Here is a 23,980-nt window from a genome sequence, read left to right as displayed (position 1 = left end):
AAAAAGCCAAAAAAAAATTATAATCACTAAAAACAACAGTCAATGCTGTGAATGCTATTTTTCCACTTAAATAAAGCTGCTCAAAAATAATTCAAACTAGTAGAAATACAATTTATAAGAAAAACACGAATTGCTTCAAATCAGAAATAAACTGAACACAGCTGTTTGCATGGGATGTTATTCTGATCAATGTGTGCTGCACATAAAACTTACTATATGGCATTGACGCACTGCTGGCAATTGAGGATGCATCACTACAGGTGGATGCTGGCGATGGTGGAGGACCCATTTCTGTTTTCACTGGTTCCTGCTTATTTTCAGGCCTGAAATTGGAAAACAGATTATCCTTATAATTAGGAACTTGAACTATTAGAAATGTTTGTCAAATGGTTAAAGACTCAAGTTTAGTTTTATAATTAAGAAAACGCTCTGAAAAAGGTGCACACTGCGTACTTACAATTTTTAGTAATGCTCTAATACAGAAAATAAAAATATACCATACAAAGCTATCAACAAACTGGAATAATGACTCAAATAAGCTTTACCTAGAATAACAACAAAAGAAAAGCTCAATGTATCAACATAGCTTAACCATAAACCTCTTGAGCAAATAAGGTTCATCTATTAGTGAATATAACTCAAACTAACTTGGATATAGCAATTTAACTGAAAAAATAACTAAAAAACCTACTAGTAGATCATTAACTTCTAAGGTTCAAAGAAAGAATTCTTCTCACAATCGCTTTAAAAAATTTATTCTTGAACCATCTGGTAATGAACCATCATCATCTGCTACTAACTGAAATAAGAAATTACAGGATTACAAAATTATCCCTCTTCAATGAGTTACTTCTGTAACACTAAAAGTTAACTACAACAACTAAACAATATTCCATGTGTATACAGTAAAAACAAATATTTTTATCTATTAAAAACAGAAGTCAGTTTTTAGTCAGAAGAAGTCACTTATTACAAAAAAATTTGTTATATATTTCATCCTGATGTATATTATAATTAGGGGGTCATCATCTCAACCCTTTTATCTCCTAACGCCCCCATCAGGAATTTCACCTAAGTTCAGAAATGGTCCAAAGAAAACCAGCAATATTTTCACCAGCATTTTAGCAAGAGTGCTCAGTACAAGCACAAAGTGAATACTCATGGCTGCTCTGCAAATCTTGTGATGGTGCCAGCAAGCCAGTACTGATTAATCATTCGCATGCCTCTAAAGTGAACTCATTTCAATGACTAGCAAAGAGGAATACTATTCACATTAAAATTATCTTCTTAACATTTCATTTCACTTAGCTCTTTTACTAAATTTATTAATACAGATGGCAAATTTCAAGGATGATCTTGAAAACCTTCATAAATTATAAGACATAAATAGCATATTAAAATCTACTCATATTTGTACACATCAAAAATATTTCAGCCGCTCTTTATAAAGCTCATAAAACAGTAAAAATGTGTTTTGTTACTTTTATTTTCAGGATTAAAAAAAAAAAATCAATGTAATTAGGGAAAGAGACGAGAAAACATAAAAAACTCTAAAAAAAAAAGAAAGAAAGCACTCAAAGCAAAAAACCTTAATTAGACATAAACTGCAATAGCTTTGGTGTGTTAGACTTTTTAACTTATTTAGCAATAGTCAGCTATGTTGAGTTTCAGTTTGCATTAAGCTAGTGAATTTATAATCACTATATTTGTCTAAGAATAAATGCAAAGCAAATTAAAATATTTCAGAACCTGAAAAATCTACGGGTACACTATGATCTCAATTATTTCTTTTTAATGCCTGCATAAATCTAGAAAAAAATACATCAAATGTTTAAAATGATATTTCTGGAATTCGATATTTTTACTCTTTCATGTTTCTACAATGGTCATTTTTTTTTTTATAAGATTAAGAAAAAAGTTATTTGTTGTCTGTTTCCTATAATTTGAAAATATTTTCATCCTTAATTCATTATATAGGCTCTCTATAACCCAGAAGACTGTTATTTTCTAACAAAAACTGTACTGGAAAAAATCTGGAAACAGTGGAGAGGTGTGTGCAATATGGTGAATGTAATTAATGTCACTGATTGTACATGTAAAAATGGTTGAAATGGCAAATGTTTTGTTATATATATTTTATCATAATAAAAAAATTGAAAGAAAAACAAACTTTATTAAAGCTTTTAAGTTCATAGATCAAACAACCAGAATGTGCAGCTATATACAATTTGATGGTGTTCAGGAGCCCTGGTGGCGCAGTGGTTAAGAGCTCGGTTGCTAACCAAAAGGTCAGCAGTTTGAATCCACCAGCTGCTCCTTGGAAACGCTATGGGGCAGTTCTACTCTGTCCTATAGGGTCGCTACGAGTCAGAATTGACTCAATGGCAATAGGTTTGGTTTCTTTTTTTGTTTGTTTTTCTGTTCACATACCCCTCCCACCCAAAAAAGTTTACAAATCCTATACAGAATTTCCTTCCCCAGCACATTAACCTGTAAACCCCTTCCAATGATCAAGATGCAGGCAAGATGTCAGGTAAAAGTTAAGAAGACAACTACTCCGGGAGAGAGGAGAAGGGCAGCCTGATATTAAGGCTGAACACATTATTACCACTACACAGTAACTGTAAAGCAACACAATCTAATGACAAAACAAACATCAGAAGAGAACTCTACACTCCCATTCTGGCCTCTGACTCATCAACAACAACTGTCATATACAAATATTAACCAAGATACAAAATGTAACATTTAGCAATTCCCTTCAAAATTCCTGGGGACCTTGCAAGATCCCAACACATTAGCAGTTTTCTATGACACTTGTATGCCTCTAAAGTCTTCCTTGATTATTCCCACGCATATACAGGGCAAACAAGGAACTGGTATGTAAAAGTAGGATGAGTTACGGTACAGTACTTACTTAGCTTCAGTAGTTTTGCTAGCTTTTTCCATGCTTTTTAAGCTCTCCGGAGATCTAAGTTGAAATCTACAGCTATCGTTCATATTCCAAACTGACTCCATTAAGACACCAACTTTAGGAATCCCAGCACTAATTGAAAATGCAACCGCTCCAGCATGATAAAGAGGGTTATTTCTCAAGCACACCTAGCAGACAAACAGAATCACCATCACCAGGACAGAACTTGAAAAACAAATTAGAACAGTAATTTCAAATGTATGAAAATACAATACATAAAAATATTGCTTCCTAGTTTTTCCAAATACAATCTTACACAATCAAGAGGCTGATAAAGCATCAACTTAAAGGTCTCCATCAAAAAAATGTATTCCTAAAATTAAGAAGTAGGAATAATGTTAGCACTTTTCTAAATATTTAACATTAACTCTAAAATCTCATGCAGCTAATATCTTGACTATTTTGCTACAATGAAACAGAACAGAAACAGGAGGGAAGAAATTAGAAATGGTTATCATTAAAAAAGTAAAATGTTAACAAAGCCATCACATTTTTTTTGTCTGTTTCCTATAATTTGAAAATATTTTCTTCCCTTAATCCATGATGGTATATAAGCTCTCTATAACATCTTTATGGTGTTTGTTTCCCCAGAACACTGTTATTTTCTACCAGACAGAAGCTTCAGTAGATAATACAAATTTTCTTTTAAATTAAAAGAGTATATGTAGACACTAGTGACATAAGTTTGACTGAGTTCAAGAGTCGATAACATATAAATTCTCACTCCACTGTCAGGGACTATCCTCAGGGTCATACTCTGAAAACCAGTAACCTGCAAAGGTAACATCAAACACATCAACAATAGCTCCATCTGAGATACGGACAACATTTCTGGTGATATCTTTGGATTTCTCTAACAGCCCAATCTTACTGACATTCTGCTCAGTCATCCAATAACTAATGATCATTTTGTGCTTGACCAGTGGCACATAGGAAGATCATGTTTTTTTGGTGGCTTAAAATTAAATATAAGAGACACAAGAAGGAGGTGGTACAGTTGAGAAGTATCGGAGCTAGAATTAGAACCACGGGGTTAAAGTTGCAATTCTACCAAAAACAGCTGTGTCACTAAATGGAGTTCTGCAACATAGAATGAACAGTGTCTAAGAGCAGGCTTCTTGTAAAAGGTATGTCCTGGTGCACTGTGACATAAAGGGAAGTTTCATCCAGAAATTTTCAGAAAAGACTGGTGAAATCTTAAAGCCTTAAAGATAAATAAGGAAGAAGGTTTTAATTAAAAGAGACATATGGCATGATGTGTTAGAAGATAAGTTATTTATTAATGTTTTCTTATAATAATGAATGCACTTTAAAAGAGGTATGTACCCAGGGTCCAGCATATAACACATACAATGAGTATTTATTTTCTAAATATATTACTCTGAATCATTATGATCTGTGAATGCAGGTGTAGATGAACACTCTAAATGACCAACAGTTCTGTCTGATGTTCACACATAAATACTTTCCTCTGCTATAATCAGCGTTAATGTTGTTTTTGTTGTGTTCTGTCAAGTCAATTGCAACTAATAGTGACGCCACAGGACAGAGTAGAACTGCCCCATAGGGTTTCCTTGTCTGTAATCTTTATGGGAGTAGACTGCCAAGTCTTCTCCCCAACAGAGCCACTGGTAGATTCATTTGTGCTGTCATAAACCTCTAGTTTTCTATAGCTTTAGAACAAAAGCTTAGTTCTACACCAAAGAATTTTAATACACTGTTATCATTCAGCAATTTAATGCCAAGCTACTTTGTTTAAAGCTTTTCTTAAAATTTTTTTTTCAGCCTTCCCTGCCTACAGTAATGTCATCCCACCTGCTGATAAAGCAGCTGCGAGGATATCCTATTATGTGAGTCCAACTGACAAGGAACTTTTAAGACACCAGAAATCAGTATTTAACTAAATAGGAAAAAGGGGGCTCCTAAAAGAGAGAGAAGATTAGAGAGCCAAGCCCAAAATAACAGACAGTAAATAATGAAGGCTGAACAATTAATGACGAAAACCGTGAGTGATCACTGGAAACTTTCTAGTTAGAAGGTCAAAAAAGGAGTCAGGATAAGACAACCATGAGTACGACCAAAAAAAAAGGAGTCACAAACAAAAACAACAGGTACACTGAAGCTGAGTTTTGGAGAAAAGTAACAGCTCAAGTAGCGACTGGCTACTTTTTAAGATATAGGGAATATAGGTGATACAACCTTGTGTGATAAGAAAACTGATTTAAAAGAAAGAGCTAGATAAGGAAATAAGAACCATATTAATAATAAAACTATCATATGTCTATGTTTTAGGGAATATAAAGTCCTTAATCATTCATTATAGCATTTCTTGTAATGAATATAAACATGAAATTTTATCCTGAAGATAAAACTTCCACAAGAATCTAATGAATTGGAAGTATAATGACAGTTCTCAAACTTTTTGACCTCAGGACCCTGCTTCACTATTAAATGGATGGAGGACCCAAAAATCTTTTGTTTATTTTTGTGGGTTATATCTATCAATATTTACCATATTAGTAATTAAAACTGAGAAAATTGTAGACTGTCCACTTATTAATTTTAAAATAACAATAAACTCATAGTAACATAAATAACAATTTTTACAAAAAAAAATACATTAATGTCTTAATTTAGGAAGAAAACTGAAACTGTTAATCTCAATGGCTGGCTTAACAGAAGACCACTGGGTTCTCATGTCTGCTGCTACACTCAATCTGTTGTGATATGTTATCTGACTAAAGTATATGAAGAATATTCAGTCTCACACAGATACATAATTGGAAAAGAGAAGACTTTGCAGACTCCCTGAAAGAGTCTCAAGAAGCCAGCAGAAGTCCTTAGACCACACTTTGAGAACCACTAAGATATTAGGAAATCACCTTCCAAAAGAAACCTACAGGATCCTAAAACCACGTCAGAGCCAAAACACAGAAACTGATGGGAAACACGAGGCTTTCAGGAAACGTCCTGCCTCATACTGACAGTACCTCTACAGGGCAGTATCTTGCAAACTGTTTGGTCATTAAGAATCACCAGTGATGCTTATTAAAACAATAATCCCTGGGCCCTACCACAGACAAACTAAAAGAACATTCAGGTAAGGAGCACCAGACTTTGCTTTTTGAAAGTATCAAGTGATTCTTAAAGTCAGATAAATCTGGGACTGCTACCCTACAGGGAAACCTACTGACACTGGGCCAGAATCTATACAATGTTACTCAATTACTGAATGAAGAGAGAGTGATGTGACATTTAGATGTTATTGGGATCTGGTGCCCTCAGATGATGCTTTTCTATAAAATTGCTTCTAAGGGAATTGCTTATAAGGAAATAAACTGATTTGGAAGAGAAACAACATCCCTTAGAACAGGCTCAACTTTAATCACTTACCTGGGTACCAACAGTGATATTCGGCATTGAGGAAATACCAGCACTAGATTTGGGCTTTTTATTTTTGGCTCTAGCTTTCTCTAACATTTTCTTCCTTTGGCTAAAAGGGACTACACCCCTGAAAAAGAAAAATATAAATTAGTCAAATAAGCAGCAAAGAAGCCCTTTAAATAAACTAAAATTACACATATTATCATTTATGCATTTCTAGTATGTACCTTCTCTAAAATTTTTGCTTCAGAATAAATTAGGTTTTGCAACTTAAGCTTTATTATAACTTGTTCACAGGTTTAATAAATAACTGGGTACATTTTAATTAAACTTTTAGGATTAGATTTTATAGGAAATGCATCTACTGACATTTTTCCTACCAAATAATTATATTTCATTATCAGATTCCTTCATATATTATTTCTGCCAATGCAAATATGCTGATTACTTCTTAAAACATACAACAGAGAATAAACATAAAAGAATAAATTTAAAGTCACCTTCTAAAGGCAGTTATAATTAAATAAGGCATATTCATATAATAAAATACTTTCATAATCTTTAAAATATTTTAAGTAATATTACTGGATGAAAAAAAGCAGGAAAAAATACCCTATTACCTATACTTACAATTATGTAAAAGCAAAGTACATGTTTATGTACAGAGAAAAAAATTTAGAAATATCTCCAAATGTTAACAGTAACTGGGTTGTGGGACTATAGGCAATTTTTGTTTCTCCTTTATACTTTTCTAAAATTTCTTAATTATATTCACTAATATAATTAGTAAATATATAACATATTATATATTATGTAAAATTAGAATTACTTTTATGAGCTTTTCTAAGTTTTTTTGTTCTTTTTATGTTACTTTACTCCAAAGTGAAATTCTCTCTATATAAAGCATTTTCTTTTGACTGATCTTCTCATGTTGGTATTCTACTCTGCAAATATCTATTTATGCACACAAAAGTACTCACTAATAAGAAATTCCTCCTCCTCCATACTCACCACCAATATAAATTGTTCTCTAGCTGAGCACAGGTGTAGAGGGCACAGCAGTGTAAAGAAACGATCCGTTCTCCTTGCAGCTCTGAGTAAGTCTGTGCAGTGTGCTCTAATTTAGAAGCTACGGAACTTAAAGTTTCATCCACCCATGTAGCAACCTGAAAATATTCGAATATTTTATTTAAAATATTAGAAATTTAAATAAAAACAAGTAATCTTTTCAAAAGGATTGTGGTCAAAACTACAGCAAGGCAACACTAATAATCTATAGACTGAAATGTTACAAAATGTTTTCAGTTATATGCTAGAGAAATAAGTAATCCACAAAAGATTAATAAGAATAGAAACTACTTTCTTCACAAATAAATCACAACAGCAGCTACTGAAATGAATGTCTAAAACCTAAACCAAGTCCTCTGCTAAGTCACTAAACAAAAGTAACATATGCTCCAACATTTTGTAAAAGAATTTAATGTCTCTAAAGCCAATCTACGGACTGTCAGAAAAATGAACAAGTCTGTCTTGAAAGAAATATAGCCAGAGTGCTCCTTAGAAGCAAGGATACTTGGGATATGTTATCACGAGGGAGCAGTCCCTGGAGAAGAACATCATGCTTGGTAAAGCAGAGGGTCAGTGAAAAAGAGGAAGACCTTCAACAAGATGGACTGACACAGTGGCTGCAACTATGGGCTCAAACATAACGATTGTGAGGAAGGCACAAGACCGGGTGGTGTTTCATTCCATTGTACACAGGGTCGTTATGAGTTGGAATTGACTCAACAGCACCTAACAACAAGACAGCCAAACTGATAATCTAAGGTATAATATACATACTTTCTCAGTCTACATTTTATGCTTCTCACTACCTCCTCTATTCTCAGCACTCGGCTTAAATAATTTTTCCTTCCCTTTAAGTAGAAAGCTGCTTCTGCAAGTTGAATTACAGTACAGAAATAAGCAAGCCAATTAAAGAAAACATGAATTAACAGATAAACTGGATTAACAAAATGTGGTAAATACATACAATGAAGTCCCAATGTGTGCCACAACATGGATAAAACTTGAAACCATTATGCTGAGCAAAACAGATCAGTCACAAAAGTACAAATACTGCATGATCTCACTTACATGAAATAAGTAAATAAATAGAAACCAAAGATTATTAGTAGTTACCAGGGGTGGGAGGGATGAGGAAAGAAGCAGTTTTTGCTTAGGGGAACCAAGTTTATGTAAATGGTGGTAGAATAATTTGGAAAAGAATAGCAAAAATAGTTGCACAACTTGAACGTAATCAGTATCACTGCATTATACATGTAGAAACTGTTGAATTGATGTATGGTTTGTTGTGTATATTTTTACCACAATTAAAAAAAAAAGATACACTGAATTACTTAGATGAACTTTGTATTTATGGATCTAGTTAAAAAGATAAAAAATAAAAAAATGGAAAAGGGACAGGGAAGGGAAAAAAAGAACTTAAACATGAAATGTTTGTCAACGGAAAGTGTTTCATACCTTGTTATTTTCTGTAGCTACAGTGGCTCTGATGCTATTTGCAGACAGGAGGACTATCTTTTCACTGGTTAACCCCAAAAATGTTGCTCGCGGATGATGTAATGAAGGATTCTTTGAAAGCATAAAAAAAAATGATTACTATTTTGTGTGCTGATATATAGCGCTTTTCAATGCACAATATAATAAAATACCTGTGCATTTCTATAAGGCTCAGATTCACTCCACTTCCACTGATAAAGCTCTCCTTTACTGCTGACAGCCAAAAGCTCAGAATATAGAGCCCCAATACAGATGAATTTTGTTCCATCCTATAAAATAAAAATAATGCAATGCTATAAATAGGAAATGTACAAACCTACAATTTTGGACAAAGTCACTTTAATCACTGGATCAAATCTATATGAATTATGTGAACAAATAAAACCACTGCTATCCGAAGTCTTTAGTACAGCCTGCGTGGCCTTTCGTAACAGGGCCTCGGCTCCCTCTCTCACCTCACTCTCCTTCAGTCACACTGCCTTTTTCCTGTTCCTGGACTATGTCCACCTTGATCCCACCCCAGGACTGCTATCTGCTGTGCTCTGGGTGAGCCTTTCCCAGGTGGCTCACTCAATCCTCATTCATGTCTGTGCTCAAGAAGACCTTCTCTGACCATACTATTTACAAAACAACTACTCTTCATATTCTATCTCCTTACCCTGCTTTCTTTTTCATTCACAGCACTTGTCACAATCTGATGTATTATATTTACTTGTTTATAGTCTATCTTGCTTGCATGTAAGTTTTGTCTTGTTTCACTGCATCTCTAGCACTTAGTGCCTGACATGTAGTAGGTGCTCAGTAAATGTGTTGAATGAATGAAGCGAATAAACAAACAAACAAAACAGAATAAGGAGTTGAATAGGGGAAAATCAGGTGCCAAAACAGAAGACTCCTTTCCTGAAGGCTCTTCCAAGTTGCTGAAACAAACGCCTAGTTTTGTTTTTAACCTTAAAAGTTCATTTAGTTTTAAGGCAATGCACAGGCAATAAGTAGGAATCCAATTAAATTATAAAAAGGTTGGACAATAAATGTAAAAAACCAGTATAAATGACAATTTTTTTTAACATGAGACCAATATGACCAGAGATACGAAGTCACCCAGAAATCTCAAAGCGAAACTTTCCAACAATAGATTTTAGGTTGTACTTTTTGCTGTTGGTCTATATAATACTTCTCTGCTTTCTGGAATTCTGACTCCAGGGATGCTAAACTAATGGTATCTTTCTGGTTTTCTGCCAAATTCCAATCTTATTTGGTCAGATTGGTTATAGTGCTCAAATAATGCTTGTGAAGTCTGCCAACATTTGTATTATTATAATAGTACTTATGCCTCAGAGTTGTACAGAAAGAACACTAATTTTGATCTTCTCTTTTACGTATATCCAGTCTGCCCTATTTTCAAGTCACTTCTATTGAAGGGGGAGAACAGGGCTCGGGGGAGAAAGGACAGACAGACCAAATGTAAAATTCTTCAAGTTAGCAAACTCTCTCTTTCCCTCACTATGATATCTGAAAACTATAGATAGTTTCTCCATGGGAACTGCATCAAATCTAAACATTTATCCCTCAAATTCCCTTCTTGACCTCTTAGTTAAAAATGAAAGACGATATAATCAGGCAAAAAAAAAAAAAAAAAAACCCGTTGCCGCTGAGTGGATTCTAACTCATAGTGACCCTACAGGACAGAGCAGAACTGCCCCATAGGGTTTCCAAGCAGCGGCTGGTGGATTCAAACTGCCAACCTTTTGATTAATAGACAAACACTTCACCACTGTGCCACCAGGGCTCCTAATCAGACCAAGTGAGCCTGAAACCTGGATCCAACTCTTATTAAGTATGTGACCTCAGGTAAGATGTAATTTCTCCAAACCCATTTCTTCACCTTTAAAATGAATAATAATAATAAATACATATCCTTTGGGGAAAGGGAGCTAAATGAGCTAACACATTATAAGTATACAGCACAGAGCCACGCACAAATAACTAGTGCTCCAATTCCACTGTGATTACTACACTCCTCTAAACTTACCTCCTACTCCAAGAAAATCAAAGCTCTCTGGCCGAAGCTTCCAAAATATTCTTACCTCTAGAATAACTTATGAAAGCACCATTCTCCCTTCTCCCCTCCCCCCATCCCAGAGGAAGAAGTGCCCTTCTTTCCTATTTAAAGATAACCTACGCACACAATGTATGCAACTCCCTTTCATATCCCCCAACAACCAACCAAATGTCTCCTTCAATCTTACTCCGGGTAAAGTGAATTATTACTTTGCCCGTGATTCACTTTCACTAATGGCTACCACACTTTCAACTGCGAAATCAATGTTCCATGTATTTAATCAATCTATCTTCTCTTTAAACATTTGAACATTTAAACTTAATTTAACATTTAAATTAACAGTTAATTGTTAAACATTTAAACATTTGACCCTGTTCATCACCTGTTCTGCAATCTCTCCTCTCCCTTGGTTCCAGGTCACTACTTTGTACTGTTCCTCTTCTTCCTATCATGACTACTTTCTACATCTCCCTCCACCACCCAAGCACTCCCTGTCCCAGATTTTGTCCTTGTCCCTTTTTTCAAATTATGCTTCACCCTCAACCTAAATTACTGCATCCACTAGGGTACTGTGCTTTTAAAAGTGTAAGTCTCCTATCTCCAGACTTATCTGCAAGAGCTCACTATCTGGATGTCTCAAAAATGGGTAACATCTCCAAAGTGAATTCACCACCCCCTCCAAATCTGCAGCCCCTCTGCAGTCCCTACCACCATGAATGACAACCACCACCCACCCACCCACGCTATAACAGGAGACAGAGACGTGGCAACTGGGAGCTCTCCTCAACTCCTCCTTTTTTCTCCTCAATACACTGACTAGTAAACCACTGCTGCACTTGTGTCTCAAATGTCTCTCAGATTCTCCCCTTCCTCTGTCCCTACTGCCACTGCTTCAGCTGAGATCCTCACAGTGCCTTATTTTAACAATTCTACCAGCCTCATAACTGACTCTTCTATGATGCTGACAGTGTTCACCTCCTTAAAAATGTTAGGAATGCCTCTGCATCTTGGTCAACACCTATTTAACCTTGAAAATGCTGCTTAAATGTCATCTCCTCTGTGAGGCCTTTGCCGAGTCTCTCAGGTGATATCAGTCGTCCCCCACTCTGGTCTCCTACAACACTTTGTTCGTATCTCAGTCCAGCACTGTTCACTGATCACACTGTGAACACATTATATTGCACCTGAATTTTCTCTTCCCCACTGAGTTCCTCATGGGAAGGTCTATGTCATAGTTATCTCTACATTCCTATAGTCCAGCTAAACACATGCCACATGGTAGGAGCGCGATGATTGTTAAACGAACAATGAATCTTAACTCCAACTTTTTCAAGCAAGTGCCTCACTAGAGTAGTACAGTTCTGTACAAACCATCCCTATAGCAAGCAAGATCACAGTGTACAGGTCCCCTGAGAACTGACTTTTCTATATGCTTCAGGGATGGGTCAATGTTCTGCAGGATAAGTCCTACATGAGCCAACTGAGCTCTGCTGTGGGAGTCAGACGAAGGCAATGTGCAGGCCCCAAAAACCCATTATGACCCACCAGCCAAAGAAAGATAATGCAAAAATCACCATCAGTGCTTTGCTATCAGACTTGCAGACTGCTTGTCTTTATCTGGCCTAAACTCAACAATAACACCCGAATCACTTCTTCTGCAAAACTTAACAGCACTCAGAAGACCGGTTCCGGTCCTGGCGATATTACTATGCTTCAATTTCTTCATTTATCAAACAGGCACAGGTTATTTTTATCATGCTTTCTTCACAGGATTTTTAAAAATCAAATGAGAACATGCGAATGTGCTTTATAATGGCACAACAGTAGACAAAAGTTCATTTTTCTTAGAATTTCAAATAACCTCAAATATATCAAAAATCAGGCTGATTACAGATTGCCTAGTAGAGGTCCTTTAACAGACAGTCAAGGCTGATCTGTGTTTCATGTTAACTGCCATGTTTATTTAGAAGATTTTAAAGGTTTTACCTTTCATCTGAAATGTAAACGACTCCCTAGACATCTCAGTTACACTACTGGCCCTATCTACAGAGGGTTTACTTAAGAAAGGCAACTTTTAACACAATGCCTAACTCAACCACTAGGAGTAGTTAGTTAAATCTAAAATATTGCACATATACTTGAATATGTACATCTAAGGCACCGAGAACTCACAATATTTCATAAGGCATCACCACATAATGATCCATTCCTCCATTCTTCTCCTGTCCTCAGCATCCTTGCTACTCACCAAACTCCATGTGGCAAATGGACTGTCTCACTTCAAAAACTGGTAGAATGTACGAAAATCAGACCCTGAATATTTGCAGATTCATAACACAGTGGTAACAGTTTCGGTTTAAAGAACAACCTCTTCCGGTTTCTACCGAGCTAAAGACTTCATGTATATCAACTAAATACTTACTGAGGGTAAATGAGACTAGGCAATACCCCAACATTTTATGCTGCTCTGAAGGGTTTAAGTATGACGGTCCCATAAAATACAAGTTACTCTATGTCACTCTTGAATTTCAGCTGCTCCAAGTTCTTATAAAACTTGAGCTATAAGTTCTACTGGTATATTTTATACATGGGCTATATATATATATACACACAAAATTTTTGAGAGTCAGTATTTTGTTTATTCACTTCTTTATTAGCTTCTAGGACAGGTAATTTGGGGAATGAATTAACAAATAAACATCTGTTAATAAATATTATAAATGCACTGAAAATATTAACTGGGAATGACTGGCATATCTATCATAATTGGTCACTCACATCATCCAGTTTCATCTAGCAAACATTTGACCAACACTACTTTAACATTTGTGTGTAGAGAGAGAAAAGTAAAATACCATCAATTTTTCCAGCAGAATTTTAATTATATACAAAGCTAATCAACCTCCCTGTTTAGATCATCAGATTTTAATACCAAACCCTGCAGTACTGAATCCTGCACTGGATGGCACAGCTTAACTGTTCCAGATCTTACAAAGCACTGGTGAAACAAGTAAACATTTTAAAGGTAAAGGGAGTCTGAGTGGTGTAGCAGGACAGCAAAACACCTCAATTAATCAAGCTCATTACCTCTGTCAGATCAACCTTCTGATGTTCAGAATGTCTAGAACAATACCACCAGATATACCCATTACATGCTCACCACTACATGGTGCTGCTTAGGTCCTATAAATTAATCAGAATATTGTCCATCAAAAGATTCCAATTTTTCTTCTTCCCTGGCAGTGTATTTAATAATATAATTAGTCATTTAGGATGCTATTTACATAATACATCAGAATGCAGCGGCAGAAAGATACAAAAAGGGTATTTTCATTAAAAAAACTCTCCAGATGAAACAAACAAGTAGCAGTAACGTCTACGTGCCAAACACAAGACAGACAATGGTGATCAAAAAGGCCTGATGTAGCTTACAGTAAAGCTACAGAGGGACATTAAGTAAATGTACTAGTTACTAACTGGGACAAGTGCTATAAAAGAAGTAAAAACAAGTGGTAAGTAAAAGGTAGTAAGAAATGAATGGAGGGGTCCCACACAGCCAATGAGACAGAACAGTCAGAGAGGTGACTCTGATCAGGTGACACTGAGGCTGAGACTCAAACAATGAGAAAGTAAGTCAGCCACGGGAAGGGAGCCTCACATGCTTAGGCTCTGAGACAGGAAAGAGCTGGGCAAGTTCAAAGAACTGAGAAAAGGTGTTTGATGACTGAGGGAAGGGTGGCAAGAAACGGGAATGGGAGGCAGGAGGCAATTCATGAGGGGCTTTGCTGGCCACAGTTAGCAGCATGAATGTTGTTCCTAGCAGAGCAGTGAGAAGTCACTGAAGGGTTTTACCAGAAAGAGGCAAAAGTAGAATAACCTTTATTGCATATTAATATTATAAATCAATTAATTACGTTAATGCTAATATTATAAACAAAGAACTTATCACCCAAATCTCTCAAAGGGTTCAGGGCTCAGGTACTGTAACCCATGATAAACCATCCTTAAACTTTAGAGCTAGGAAAATAACTCTTCTAGAAAACATATCTCTTCTAGAAAACTGCTGTTTCCTTTTATTAGAGAATAAGAATTATGTAACCTACTGTATTTTACTTTTTGTACCAGATGCCCAGAAGCTCAGGACTTCAATAGTAACTATACTTTTCTAGGTGTTTGATATATTTATATCCCTCTAAATGGGTTTTGATTTTCTACTTTTGCCTTAATAGTCCTATAAAAAACATTTTAGAATAGAAGGTTTCAGTTAAAAATATATTCACAGCATTATTTACAATAAAAGGGAAGGAGAAGCCTGGAAACAAGCAAAACGCACTGGGTTCTCTCGCTCCTCCATGACCTGCAGAAACTGCCTGTTCCCTCTTCCTGGAACAGGGCCCTGCTTCTGCTTGCTCTTTATAGTTTACATATACTAACTCATTTAATCCTCACAACAGTCCCTATCTTACAAATGAGAAAACTGAGGCTTAGAAAGGTTGAAGATTTGACCAAGGTCACACAGCTAGTAAGTGGTAGAGCTAAAATACGAACTCCGGCAGCCCAGCTCCAGACTTCACACTCCCAGTCATCACTCAATGTGGGCTTCTGTGACTCCCAGAGTCACTTCTGCTTAATTCTATTATGGCACTTATTCGAATGTATTAACGTCATTTTTCTGTCTTCCTACAAAATTCCTACCCTATCTTTCAGCAAAAGACCTAACACACAGCAAGTACTTAATTACTGTAATTAAAATAATACTGACTGAATGACCCTTACCTCTGTCTTCAAGGAGCTTTCAACATCCTATGATAATTTTCAATTATGCATTTACACTAGCTTTGACATTTAACTCAAAGAATAATTCATGAGACTGTTTATAGTTTAAGGTTACCTCAAATATTTTCAATTCAAGATTATACTGTAAGGTTTTAAAGAAAAGAAAAGAGAACATTCCATGATTAATGAGCTTTAATAACCTTTTGGTTGAAATACTGAAGAACTGGCTGACCCTATAAATGAGTGGTGGGAAAGCAGGTACTAATCCAGGTAACTTATCAAGAAATTTCTCATGTATGCTAACATAAGACAGAACGAAAAAATACTATGGATACCAGTAGATACAATGTAAGAATATTAGATTAAATCACTTCTGAAATTAAGCTAAGATGGATATTTTGACCAAAACAAACAAACAAAAAGACACTACTCCCAAATATTTAGGGGGAAACAAGATGCAGTAGGAAAGCAGTGCCTTTGAAATCAGGTTTCCTGGCTTCAGTGCTGGATCTGCTATTAACTAGCTATGTGAACATGAGCAAAAGACAGGATCAGTTTCCTCATCCATAAAAATGAACGGATCAGAGACAAACTATAACATCTCTTCCCACTATACAATTCCAAGTTCACTGTTGTGTACAAAATCAAGACTATCTTGTGGTAACCTGATGTGGTGAGGATGCAGAAACTATTACATCAAAATAATCCAACAGCTACCAAGATTCTTTAGAAACACAAACCCCAGTCAAAATTATAAAGAGATCCACATTTTATGAGTAAATATTTATTTGTATGACTAATTATCATCTGTCCCCTGTACTATACTCCAAGTTTCATGAGACAGGCTCAGTATCTGGCTTTGGTGATCAATGCAGCCTCAGTGGTCCCTGAGCGGTGCAAATGGTCAACGCACTCAGCTGCTCTTGGCAGATCCATCTCTTTACCTCTTTGCACCGCGGTAGACAGCAAGTACATCCTGACTCCCTATCTTCCTGCACTCTCAACTATTTCTCCTTCCCTAGTAACTCTTACCCCAAAAACTTCTACTCCTCAGCAATCACTTCCCCCAACTAATGTTGGTCCCACATATTGACTGTTCCTTCATGTGGTATTTAGCCTATGCCCCTGTATGATAATTTTGTATGCTGTCCTAGCTCTCTGTATTCTCTGAGTATAGCATTTAGCCTTGCTGACAAATACCTACCTAATGGTATTTGCTGATGACTGAGATAAGGTTTAATAGTGTAACTAGGTTTAAGTTGTGTTCTTGCCCTGAATTGAAATTGTTTATGTCTTCATTTCGATCACAAGCTAATAAAAAGCTTCTTTCTCAAAAATACTATTTTAAATTAGGTATTTAATAAAAAAAAGATACAGGTAGAATATACTTTGCTTCACATGTTGCTACTCCTTCATTCATTCAATGTCTAAACTAACCAAGGAAATAACAGACTAAAGTCTGTAAGATGTCAACATTTCACAGTGCGCTTAAGTGACTGTCCCTGTGAACAAGCTGTACCTAAAAACATGCCTATCAGTAAAGGCCAACAAAGACTGGCTGAATCTAACAGAGTGTACACTGGCCAGGAAGAAAGCTTGCTAAACTTGTACTCTTCAAAACCACTTTCATCAATTAAAAAAAATGCATGCTAAAGAAGCCTAAACTATTACATACAAGACTCACGAGTCCTCTATTACTTCCTGTCACTATGATATGGATGCAGCCCTCATATGCGTGAGGCAACAGAAATAGGAAACAGTGAACAAAGGAGAAAAAAAAGCGTAATTGTTTAAATGGCCTTCTGCCATATGAAGTAAAAGTAGCACTTGGGAGGTTTCTAGTATTATGGAAATAAGTAGAGAATGCAATTCAGGGAAAGTTTGGCAGCTGCCAAAGACAACAGAATGCCTCTGCAACCAAAGAGACTGATTAAAATTCATGTTCCTTCTTGCATTCAAGCTTTCCACATGAGCTGAATGCAGAGGAAAATAAAGTACATCAAGACTCACAATAATTGTAGAAAAATTAATTCAGAAAGTAATATTTCCCTTTAATATCTGAAATTCAAATTCAGAAAGAAAGAAAAGATTTCCATATCAGACTCCCCTTATCTACTAGAGATTAACCTCAACATTTTCATTTTCTTTTAGTTTACTTCTACCTAATAAAACCTCCTACCCAACTGGCTCTGGAAATAAGAAGAAACAGGCACACCGAAAAACAGGTAAAAAATCTATGGTCTTCAATAGTTGCTTTTGAAGATGGCTTATCAATCACTTAAGACAATGCACTGACTCTGTTTCACTTGGTGGCAGTGATGGAGTTTTAAAGATTCAAATCAGTTGAACAAATCCTGGATGCTTCTAGACGCCAGCCATTGCACTACTCCTCAGGATGCAGAGCAGGGCTCCCCAGTCCACTCCTGTTCACCCTACTTTGTCTTGCACATCATTTAAGGCAAAGAGCCCGTCAGGACTCACTGCCATTAAACAGGGCAGCTAAGTAATCAAAGAAACACAGATTCCCCTATCCTGCCCTGACACGCATGCTGTGTCAATGACCACAAACTCACCCTGAATAAATCTGAAGCCATTCCCCTTCTTACTGGAGTCCGTCTGACATCAGGAAATAAACTTCTACCACGGAATACTCCAACAGTTATCACTATAATTATTACCAGGAAAGAAGTTCTAAAATAGAACACTCATGTGAGATCTAGAACTACCACCCTGATTTCTCTGATTTACTTCATCAAGTCGGAAGAAAAATAGCACCACTGAATGCATCTCCATGAGATGACTCATGCAGTGCTCAATAAAGATGCTCTACTTGTATCTTAAAACAAAACAAAAATACCACTTTATGTCTACTTTTTTTTAATGGTAATACATAAATCCAAATTAAATAAATATATCCGGGGGAAAAAGAGGAAGACTCATCAGGAATCCATTTAAATGGAGGGGCATGGATTTTTCCCAAATACCTTATCAGGCCACCATTGCAAATCTTCTCCTAGAGAGACTGGACTTTGAACAGGTGTATTCTTCTTATCCAAGTTTGGTTCTCCTTCTTTGCTGGTAGAGCCCCTTTCATTATCAAATGAGGCTCCATCAAGCCACCTTCGTTCACGTAAACGTAAAACGGATTCACGTTCACGCAACAGCTCAGAGTCTCTCTCTAAGGGAAGAAGGAGAACTGGTATGCAATTGGGTCACACCAGTGGGATAAAAGTAAGCCACTCTCTAGTAAAGACCCTTCAGGATGCAACTAACAGCAGTTTATCTACTCACAAAAAAATTTAATGTAAATGTATATCTAATAAACCTGACATGCAACATTCAAAACATTAACCCTTTCAAGTGAACAGGTGAAAATTATAAACTAGTATTTTTTTAAAACTATGTAGAGGCAGACTTTTCAGTATTCCAACTACAGGTTTTTAGAGCAGAATTGCTTTATTTTAAACTGAATTTTGATTTTTTTTTTTAATCAAGTTTTAATATAGTGGCTTTCATTAAAAATGTTTATTGTAACTTTTTAAAGTATTAGAAAATTTGCAAAATAAATGAGAATACATCAGACACAAGTACGTAAGACAAAAAAAGAGTACTTATAGTCTTCAGGTATTTTTTTTAAAAAAATACTGTACCAAAAAAACTTGAAAAGGTTAAAATACATATTCATTAATATAAACTAACTATAAAACTTTTGATAACTCAAGCCCATGTTTAGAGTTATTTTGTAGGGCTGGATTTTTATGAATATGTCTTAGTTAAAATTTTGAGGAACTAGACAGTTTTTTTTTTTTTTTTTCCTATCTTCATGGAAAGATTTCCATACCAAAATGCTTTCCTTCCAACTGGCTTACAAATTATCTAAAGTCAATGTTTTCCCCCAGTGTGCTCATATATTTTTTTTTTTTTTTTTAAATAATCAAAATAAACTTTCCAAGACATGGATAACAAGAATTAAAAACAAAATTAACTGAACCATAGAAGACTGCCACTTATACAAGTCAAAATTGGTCAAACACCAGCAATTTCATATGATTCAAACTGAAAGTAATACTTACACACAATAACTTTAGTAAATGATAAAAGGGAGAAATTTAGAACGAGTCAGATACTGCATACTTGAAAATGCAATACTTGGTGCATTTATGGCAGTAAAGTATACATTTACATTAAAATTTTTAAAGCTATTTCATAACAGATTAATTATATTAAAAGATCACCACAAATTTGTTATTTTACAATTCTTGCTTTTAAGCACCAGGTTATTTGCAGCAAGGTCTTAATATAAGATGGCACCTTTCCCAATCTAGTAATGACAGTAAATAATACAGCTGATTCTTGACTGTTATTTGAATCATGTTTTACATTCTGGAAAAGTGAAAATACTGACTTATAAAAGTTATGATGCAAGCTAAAGCTATACCAATATACACAGATATATGCTAGATTAATGATTTCAAAATCTTCTTTCTGACCTCTACTATGTACAGTATCTTTTAAAGATTTAGAAGTTTTGAAAATTGCATTTTAATAAACTAAATATTTCTATATATTTATTACTGGCCAATCCAGTAAGTCTGTTTGTATTTCACTCTTTCATCTAGCCAGGCTTTAAAAAGAAAAGAAAAATTTTAATCAAATCAACTAAGGAGACTTGTTTTCTGAATGCTGCATGTCACTCACTGTAAAGTAGAATTCTGCTTTTAGTTCAGAATCTATATTCCTCATTTAAAAAAAAGTTAAAATAAGTCATAACCTTTGATATGCATTCCACAATGTTATAGATAAGATCATCTCTAAAATATTATTGTGGCTCTTTAGAAACAACTCATTTTAATTCCAAAGCATCCAAAAGCATTAATAAGGAATAATTCCATCTACTGCAATATTAAATCTCAAATACAGTGAATTCTACCTCTGTCTCTCCATATAGCCAGTGATCAGAAAGAAATAAATGCAAAATTACCTCGAGATGAGCCTAGCCTGGAAAGGGACGAACGACGAAATGAAGGGTAACCAAAATAGCTAATGTCTTCAGAAAACATGGCATCCGCATCGATAATGACACTTGGGTGGGCAGAATGAATGTCAGCATCAAGAAGAGACATAAGATCCTCTATAAACAGAAACAAGCAAATATAAAATGACGCAGCTATAAAGCGAGCACCTGTAGGACACTAAAAGATCTCTAAAAATTAAAATAGATTGAAATCAGGGACTGACTACTGACGTTACCTGTGGAAAAAAGTAAAGTTAACATTGTTAACACAGATTTTAATGAACAGCAGATGCATACTTGTTGTTTAGGCTACCTACTAAGTAATCAGAAGGAAAAAAGATCAGTATTTAAGATATAATATTTGTGACATACAGGGATTACACAATCAAAATCTAAATGCAGCTCAATGATACTAAACCATATTCAGTAACAACGGCATCAAAAAACAATGTTCCAGAGTCATCTGTCAGCCCGTGATAAAGTCATGTATATACATCCATCTTTTTACTGCGACCAAACACAAGTCCAATGAACAAAAACATTTCCCCATTTTCCCTGAAAAGGAACTTTACAATCAAATCAAGCAGCACTGCAGTGAGAATTATCTTATACCTTGAAAAGAATAGTCAGAAAATCATCTGTGCTTTAAAATCCCATTCCCCAGTCAAAAGAACACTCCAAAGATGAGAAAATCATGATGGTGATCCACCAACCTCCAGGTAAGTAAGATTCACTGGCTGTATCATCCCCATCATCTCCATCTTCATCATCCCGGCTAAGTAAATTATTTACAGCAAGGTTTACATCAAGATTTGTTCGCTGGAGTTCCCGAATAATGACACTTCTGGATTTGCCTTGTAAAACAACTTGGGCCTGAAATAAAAAATAAAAAATAAAGGAGAGGACTATGCTAGTTTCTTTTTGAAGAAATTCTTTATCAAAATTAGCTTGCTAGGATCAATACAAAAAAGCAGAAACTTAAGACTACAGTTCACCATATTCCGTTAAACTTCACCTTATGCTGTTGTCTTACATTAAATATTCTACAGTATTCATACCTGTGAAATCAGTTCCTCTGGAATGACAGATGCTGGAATAACTGGCTGAGGCTGACTGCCCAGAAGCCCCGACCCTCGATCTCGTCCTGTCCGAATAACTCGAGTCTGTCTGCGGGAATCTCGAGCTCCAGCTGATGACCTTCCAGAAGAGCCTCCTCCACTTCCACCCACTCCTGAACTCCAGCGACTTCTAAATATTAGAGAATTTTATCATTTTAACCATCATGCTGAAAAGATCACTTTGGGTGTCATTTTCATTCTCTTGAGTCAAGATAAAAGTTATTTGTCTAACTTGATGTGTAATATCTTACTGCAGTGTTTTGACAGAAAATTAAGGTAATAAAATTGAGCTTTAAATTAAGTTACAATTTTGTAAATGCTGAAGTATAAATTTATCACTTCTTAAAAACTTCTACATCTTTTAATTTTTTAAATATCCACATACCATATATATTTCTAGTCATAACCATAAAATGAGTCGTAGAGCACATGTTGCCTTTGCATGACACACCCATTAAACCTAACTACTAACACGCGGTTACAAAAAAAGGAAAACTCAGAGTTTGGAACTCAAAGTGCTTTGCCTGGAACAAATTCATCCGCAAAGATAGTATTTCATTAATATTTAGCACTATTAACTACCTTGATCAAGGGAAAGCTACTAACTACTTAATGGTTATGCTCATTAATTTTTTCGTAAGTATGAGAAAATGAGTTAGAAAGCGTATGATGTCTACAACATCACTTATTGTTCCAAACATGGTAATTAAGTGTTAAATTAAGTAAGCTAGATGAACCATACAATTGTTTTCTGCATTCAGTCAGATGATAAACAAAATGGTCATAACAAATCACTTCAGCCTTTTAAATTATGACAGTGTCAGTTGTCTTTAAAACGAATAACAGATCATTTGACCTAGAGAGAAGTACTTTACTCCCAACTCCTCTTCACTGCACTCACCTGAAGTTAAAACCTTCAGCCCCCCATTACAGACTTAGTTTAAATTTGTTTTTCCAATGCTTTTTTTTCCCCTTAAATAAGGTTTTGCATACATTAACAATAACAATTCTCAAATCAGGAAGGTATCAAATTTCTTGATCTGGTCTTCTCACTTAAGTGGAAAGCCCAATCTCTGCCTAAACAAGCAAAAAACTTTAGTTTCCTCAGTATGATGAATAAAGAAAAAAAAATCTCGAGAAAAACTGGTACTGTCCTTTTGAAGGCTTTCTAGACTTGCTGATGCATGCTATCACTTCATGCTTACGCAGTATCTGCATCCATAGCTAAGAACTTCCCAAAATAATTTTGGAGAAAAATAATATTGTGCATCCTCAGGTCTGCTGTATGAAACAGCACTTATTTCTGCTATGTAACAGATTTTAGAAATGCAATGCTAAATAACCTCTCACAGACCAAAGAAAAACAAAAGGATTTCATTAAAAGTATATTGTATTAAAAAATAATAATAAAAATGTCACGTTATCAAAGAAAGCACTAACATATAAAGTAGACATTTTCTTTTCAAGTTATATGTATTGTGATACTTACGCAATAAAATGTAACAGAGGATCAATGAAAACATAAGTAGGCATATTCCAACCAAATATTAAATCAGCATTTCTGCTTCAGGTTTCCTGTAAGTTGTCAAAAACTAAGTCTTTCAGGTGGAACTACTCTTTTGGAATTTCTTGGAACATTCAAAAGCTCAAACACATTATTTCAGCTTGAAAACAAGGAGAACCACACCAAAAAGTCTAAAACAGATATAATTAGGGTGACCTAATGTCCCAGTTTTCCTGGGATGGTGCTAGTTTAAGCCTATTGTCTACGCCTAATTATTAATTTCACTCGAAGATGTCCCAGTTTGGACAATAAATTATATGGTCATGGTAGATATAATGGATGACCCGATATTTCCACCAAGGAATGCATACCATTCTTCCTCCAAGCAAATGCTAAGGAACATGATTAGATACACTATCCAAATACACACCTGTGCCTGGGCAGACCTTATGGGCATTACAAACTCAAATCTCCACAAGAGGTAGACAGGTTACATAGGTAAGTGAAGCCAAGACAACAGGGAAGAGTAGAGAACATCTGCCTATCTAAAACATTCTAATTCTCTTCTTTAAACACTGATGGTTCA

The 23,980-nt window shown here is 35.4% G+C and overlaps 1 protein-coding gene across 6 annotated transcripts in view; it reads right to left on the bottom strand.

The window, feature by feature from the left end:
- The window catches only part of UBR5 (ubiquitin protein ligase E3 component n-recognin 5), a 162,063-nt gene that overhangs the window by 63,973 nt on the left and 74,110 nt on the right, over window positions 1-23,980 (bottom strand). For 4 of the 6 annotated variants that reach the window (XM_004370719.2, XM_023726015.1, XM_023726012.1 and 1 more), the window contains 10 exons: window positions 21,831-22,020; window positions 21,486-21,645; window positions 20,740-20,889; window positions 18,743-18,954; window positions 9,073-9,189; window positions 8,882-8,992; window positions 7,370-7,524; window positions 6,368-6,485; window positions 2,918-3,102; window positions 214-323 (listed from right to left, as the gene is read on the bottom strand). In XM_004370719.2, coding sequence (XP_004370776.1) covers window positions 214-323; window positions 2,918-3,102; window positions 6,368-6,485; window positions 7,370-7,524; window positions 8,882-8,992; window positions 9,073-9,189; window positions 18,743-18,954; window positions 20,740-20,889; window positions 21,486-21,645; window positions 21,831-22,020 — 1,508 coding nt within the window. The remainder of the gene's footprint in view (window positions 1-213; window positions 324-2,917; window positions 3,103-6,367; window positions 6,486-7,369; window positions 7,525-8,881; window positions 8,993-9,072; window positions 9,190-18,742; window positions 18,955-20,739; window positions 20,890-21,485; window positions 21,646-21,830; window positions 22,021-23,980) is intronic. The other 2 variants (XM_023726013.1, XM_023726014.1) reach the window with 1 other exon arrangement.

The sequence above is a fragment of the Trichechus manatus genome, unplaced genomic scaffold, assembly GCF_000243295.1.
Source record: "Trichechus manatus latirostris isolate Lorelei unplaced genomic scaffold, TriManLat1.0 scaffold00009, whole genome shotgun sequence".
NCBI lineage: Eukaryota > Metazoa > Chordata > Mammalia > Sirenia > Trichechidae > Trichechus > Trichechus manatus.
The sequence above is the reverse complement of the archived record's forward strand: the minus strand, read 5'-3'. Positions and strand labels throughout refer to the sequence as shown.